Source organism: Manacus vitellinus, unplaced genomic scaffold, assembly GCF_001715985.3.
Source record: "Manacus vitellinus isolate BGI_N305 unplaced genomic scaffold, ASM171598v3 scaffold_95_pilon, whole genome shotgun sequence".
Classification (NCBI taxonomy): Eukaryota; Metazoa; Chordata; class Aves; order Passeriformes; family Pipridae; genus Manacus; species Manacus vitellinus.
The window spans coordinates 1316279-1321990 of NW_021940896.1; the positions used below are offsets into that span (position 1 = coordinate 1316279).

General features: G+C 51.5%; 1 protein-coding gene across 1 annotated transcript; it reads right to left on the reverse strand.

Moving 5' to 3' along the window:
• Positions 1 to 332: 332 nt before the first annotated feature.
• On the reverse strand, positions 333 to 5444 carry TBX22 (T-box transcription factor 22). The gene is made up of 6 exons (XM_018086455.3): positions 5332 to 5444; positions 4954 to 5128; positions 4556 to 4720; positions 4263 to 4327; positions 4099 to 4184; positions 333 to 1329 (listed from the first exon to the last, which is right to left on the reverse strand). The coding sequence occupies exons 1-6, from the start codon at positions 5427 to 5429 to the stop codon at positions 719 to 721; spliced, it is 1200 nt and encodes a 399-aa protein (XP_017941944.2). The 5' UTR covers positions 5430 to 5444; the 3' UTR covers positions 333 to 718.
• Positions 5445 to 5712: the final 268 nt, after the last annotated feature.

Sequence of the window (5712 nt, forward strand, 5' to 3'; positions counted from 1 at the left end):
CATGGCCTGGAGAGGCTCTTGAGCACCCTCCACCTTCTCCCCACGTGGTAGGAACACATCCATCTTTCATCCTGCCTTTCTTTACCCTGGCAGCAGACACTTGAATTTACATCCCCACGGGATCCTGGAGAAAAGGCACTTTCATGTCATTAATTAGGACCCGTTAGAGCCAAGGGAACTTGAGAGCACACTCGAGCATTTGGCCAAATGCTGCTCCTTTGCCGACTCCAGGTCTTGGACAGTCCCTTTGAAATTAAGGATAAAACTGGAGTAGGTGAGCAGCAGCTCCCCAGGGGTAAAACTGGAGTGAGTGAGCAGCAGCTCCTCAGGACTCTGAGCTGATTAAAGGCAAGCGAGAGAGAGAAAACATATTTGTAGAAATACAGATGCCTCCAGTCCCACTTGAGAGTGCAATTATCAAAAAGGTGACTGTACAGTTTGCTTTCAACCTACAACCGTGACATAAACAGGATCAAAAGGGATCACTTGGCTGTGGGTCATCTCAGACTGTCCATGCTCCAAGATCTTGCACCCTTCTGAATCCTCTACCCTCCCAACACCACGACACATCTGCCCACAAAAGAAAGGGTTAAAAGCCTGGACATCCCTCTCCTGTACCACGGAGTGTTTCAGAGTCAATAACTAACAAGTTTGTGGGTATGAAGGGAAGGAAGGACTTGCTTTACATATCAATGCTTAGGAATATTCTGTGATTCCACTAAAGGCAGTGGTTAACTGTGGGGTGCCAGCTGGAGTGGTGACATCTGCCCTCGCTCAGAGCGGCCGGGACGCTGTCACTGCCTTTGAAATGGCCTCCTGCATTCATCAGTCTGGATGGCACAGAGAAGTTATAACCATACAGGCCATATGGAGGATGTAAAGAACAATTAAGTGCTTCCCGAGCAATGGGACTTGATGGGAAAATGTTTCCAGATGCATGTAATCCATACAGCATTTGACCAGCAGAGCCGGGCACTTGCAGGCACTGGGCGTTTAAGTCTTCGGCTTTGGCGCTTTTCAGGTTGGTTATGCCGAGGGAGGACAGTCTGGGCACATCCACTGTGAAGTGGGGTAAGAGGTGTGGGTTGGTGCCTCCCAGCTTTTTGTGGCTCGGAAAGATGAGAGACTGCTGTCTTAAGAAGCCCGTAGGGCAGATCTTGTAGTAGAGGGGCACGCTGAGGTTGGGCAGGAAGGTCTCGGGGCACGACACGCCGATGTTGCTCCCTGGCAGGTGGAAGGTGGGAGGGGAGCACGAGGGAGAGAGCAGGGGGTTCAGAGGAGAGGGGGTCCCACCGCTGGAGGTCACCGGGGAAGAGCTGGAGCTCCCACCTGAAAAGGAAAACAGAAATCATCCAGGCTGGGCTGGCTGGTGTCCACAGCCAAGGAACCCTCTGAGGACTCCTGCTCCCACTCCACGTCTCCCTGCTGCCAGTGTCCATCCAAGCACAAACTCACTCCAAAAACCAGCTCCTGGAAAACAGGAAGATCTATCCATAAATTATTTGTTGATGTTACTCAGCACTACTTCAAGAACAATATTCACACATGGCTAATCCCATTCCATGGACTGGGACCGCTGTGAAGTCCAGTTCCACGCACCTGATGGGTCTGTACCTGGCTGTGCAACTGATAACCTTCCCCTCTTACACACACCATGGCTATTTCAGCTTCCCCGTTTTTCACACAAATTCCAGACAGCTTTTTCCCCTTGGATATAAGAACAAAAAAGCATATTCAGCCTGATGGAGAATTTTCTGTACCTTCCTGCTCACAGGAATTGACTCATTTCACTTGGCTTCCCAGGCAATTTGAAATGCAGCCCTGAATGCTATCGGTGTCTCCAGAAACTTAAACCCACATGTCATTTTAACATCCCCCTTTCTGAAAGGGATGAATGACCACTTTCAGAATTCGGTAGAAAAGCAACACCAAGGAGCAAAGCTGAGGCAGGGATGAGATGGCTGCTCTGAGGTGGGAATGGTGCTCCGGGGCAGCCAGCTCTGGTGCTACACAGATGTTGGTTTGATCTCCTGCCTTTAAGGAGCTGTGTGTCCGCTGCACAGTCATTACCAAATCCTTCCAGAGGGTTTCTTTTTCTCCCTCTTTGTTTTAATTTCTTACCAAAGTGACTGGGAAAGGAAAGAAGGGAATGTGGATCCCTTTGTGCTACGTGTCTTCCCCTATTTACGCTGAATTCCAAGCGATGCACTGCCGGGATGTGATCTGATCGGAATTCATGCGCAACCAGCGACCCGGAATCGGCTGTAAAACCCCACCACTGTAAAATCAAACTGACATCTAAGGTTTAGCAAACCTTAAAAGACCTTAAAAAAAACCCACAAAGATTTTGGACGTGGTGCAAATTAATTTCCTCTCCCAGATCAGCACCCAGGCTCAGGAATCCAGGGAGGTTTTGTGCCCTGAGGATCTCACCCTTCCCGGCTGATGTCAGTGGGGCTTCAGTCCTGACACCAGCAGGGCAGGATCCAGTCCTTTCCCAATATACACATCCTGATGCCCTCCAGGAATCAGGGGCTTTGGATTATGGAGAATAATGTGACTGAGTCGATATTTGTGAGTGGGAGGCAGTGACTGAATCCCTACGTGGTTGGATCCAGCAGAGCAAACCAGGGGTAGGATTTGCTTTACAGTGTCCTAAGCAATATCACCCAACTTCCAGAACAAATCTGGGATTGAGGATTGCAGCAGAGAGGACAGAACAGTTCAATGAGCAGATGTTTTCTGTCCTTTCTGTTATGTTTAAAAATCAAAAGTTTATGGCCAATTCTTTCTTTAGGATGTTGATTGTAATTTCATTTAAATTTACCTGTTAGTTATAGAGCTTTGGGATTTCTATTTTTCGGCTTTTCTTCAGAAATATAATTTTAGCATTAATAGAATTGGAGATTTTGTTATATTTACATCAGTCCAGGAATCTGACTCTGAAAAAAAATACCAATTACATGAAGACAAGCATAAAAAAAATAAATTAGAATTTTCAGGTAGCCCAAATATTTTAACATATGTACAATAATACTTTAGCATCTTTTAGCATTGCCATTGCAGTTGCTGTCGCCTCATTCCCCACTGCAGCTCCTCCACCAGTTTCTCTCCCCAGTGCTGGCAAACGGGTTCAAAAGGGGCTTTTTGAATAAAATATTTTGTAGATATAAAATGTTTATTATTGTTATTGTTACTATTATTATTATAGTCGTTAACATTAATAATAAAATTACTACTACTAATAATAATAAGGATAATTTAAAAAATCTAATTCTCTTTATAATTGATAAACCTTTTAATTTCTCCCTAGTCTGATTTTTTTGTGTCCCCTTTTCTTCGCCTGCAGAACATGAATTTTTCCCGTGATTTTTTGCAGCAGTTCCCTGCAGACACAGCTGACTTGGTGTGTCTCAAGACTTAGAAGAGTTCCTAACCTAAACGAGACTTAAACCGGCGACTTTAAACCCAAGCTGGAGCCTCCAGCGTGCAAACACGCTGTTAGTTTTTTTTTTTTCCTTCGGCGCTATGAATAATCAATTTTCAAATATTACTTCCAAAAGTCGTTTTACGGGAAAGGGCTGTAAGGGACCGGTGTGCGCTTGCCAGGATGAGAGAGAACATTTTTTCCCTTAAAACTTTCCCCTCTTCCCTGCGTTTCGGTGGGACTGCTGCATCCTAATAACAGATAATTTTCTTTTCTGTTGCATAACGCGTTTGTCGGCGCAGAAGCCGCCGCTGCAGAAGACACCGGCCGTCACTATTCCCACGTTTTTAGCTGATATTCCTAAACCGGTTGGAAGCAATTAGTGGAACAGGATCAAAGCCGTAACAACCCGACTCCAAATTAGCCTCCTGCACGCTCACAGATTTTTTTCTGCCCATCTCACTCTGATTTCAGCCGGGGGCTCGGGCAGCGCCGTCATCCTGCTCTTCCCGCTCCTCTCAACGATTTGCACGGGAATTTTGTCCAAACCCACGCGGTATTAAATCCCCAAACGGCGAATGGTTCGTTTTCTGGACCCACCGCGTCATCCTGGTGGTTTGAGCCCCGCGGGGAGCCCCGAGCCCGCGGGAGAGGCAATGGACAAGACTTACCGTGGCTGTCTGCGCCGAAAGCCTTGAAATCCAGGGCGAGGGGCGGCCGCCACGGGTAGGAATCCAGGAGCCCATCCAGGACCCCCCTGCGGGGGGACAGCGGGGTGAAGGCGGTGGGACCGGGGGCTCGGCGGGGCGGGCGGCGCAGCGGCCCCGGCTCTTACCTGTTCCTGCCGGGGTCCCGAAAACCTTTGGCGAAGGGATTCCTGTCGATCTTCAGCTTCGTGATCTGGAGGGTGGGAGCGAAAGGGGCCGTTGGGGCGCGGGGTGAGGAGGGACTGGCCATCGGGGCTCTCCGTCCCCCTTGTTCCCGTCCCGTCAGGGCTCTCCATCCCCACAACCCCCGGGTACCGTCGCAGCTCTCCATCCCCTCGGCCGGTTCTCCGTACCTTCGGGGCTCTCCATCCCCCTGATTCCCCGTCCCGTCGGGGCTCTCTGCCCCCCCGATCCCCCGTACCTGCTGGTTCTGGTAGGCCGTCACGGTCGTGAACTCGGTCTCCTGGAAGGAGAAGGTCTGCACCCCCTCGGCCGGCAGCGACTGGATCTGCGCTAGATCGAAGCGAGAATCCTGGGCGATAATGTGGACGCGGGGCTTGTACTTGTGCATGGACTGCAGGATGATCTGTGCGGGGTGAGAGGCGGCTGAGACCCCTCGGAGGGAGAAGGGCAGGAAGAAAACCCGAGGCGAGAAGTCGGTGAGACCCAGCCCTTAGACCCGGGGCAGGAGGGATCGGCCCCCCCCCTTCCCAGCGCTGCCCCTCGGGGTGATGTTTCTGCCCCCCGGGGGGATGTTCTGCCCCCCCGGGGGATGCTCTGCCCCAACCCGCCCCCCTCGTCGGGCTGCCCCACACCTACGTGCCCCTTGTCGTCCATCTCGTTGTTGGTGAGCTTCACCCGGTCGAAGCTGATGATTTGTCTCATCCAGGTCTCCCCCGAGCAGGGGGAGTCGGGGTGGATGTAGAGCCGCGGGGTGATGCACGAGTGGTCCGTGTTCCCCGCCACCATCCACTGCGAGCTGTGATAGACGTACCTGGCCCGGGCCGGGCGCGGTCAGGCGGCGGAGGGCCCGTCCCCACCTGCCCCCACACCCAGGCACACCTATAGAACCTATAGGTGCGTGCGGGGCCCCCAGCGTGTCACATTCGGCCCCGGCCGGGCCGGAGCGCAGACCGCGGACAGCCGGGCAGGGGGGGACCCGCGTGGGTGTGGAGGTCCCCGCCTGTCCCTCCTTACCTGTATCTTTTGGAGTCCACCGGGACGACGTCGATGGCGATGTAATATTGCTGCAGCGGATCCAGCCCCTTCACCTTCACCCGCACCGACGGGAACATCCTCCTGCGGGCACAGGGAAGGGGCTGAGCAAGAGCTGCCGCTTACGGGCCGAAAAGGGGTTGGAAAACTATAAACGGGCATCGGCAGGGGGAAAAAAAAAATCGAACTCAACGAAAATAGGGGAAAAAGGGGCAAACGAAGAAAAATAGCCCAACAGAACAGAAAAACCCCAAACGACAAAACAAAACAGAAAAAAAACCCCAAGAAACAACACCCCCCCCGCACTCCTAAAAAAAAAAAAAAGAATATGGGGGAAAAAAAGAAAGAAAATAAAAGGTAAAC

Bases quoted from the DNA above. Each gene is read 5' to 3' on its own strand.
- TBX22 (XM_018086455.3), bottom strand. From the start codon at position 5,429: ATGTTCCCGTCGGTGCGGGTGAAGGTGAAGGGGCTGGATCCGCTGCAG. The intron at 4,721-4,953 runs GTAGGTGTGGGG...CACCCCGCACAG, and splicing joins AGATGGACGACAAGGGGCAC to ATCATCCTGCAGTCCATGCA. The intron at 4,328-4,555 runs GTACGGGGGATC...CCCACCCTCCAG, and splicing joins CGGCCTACCAGAACCAGCAG to ATCACGAAGCTGAAGATCGA.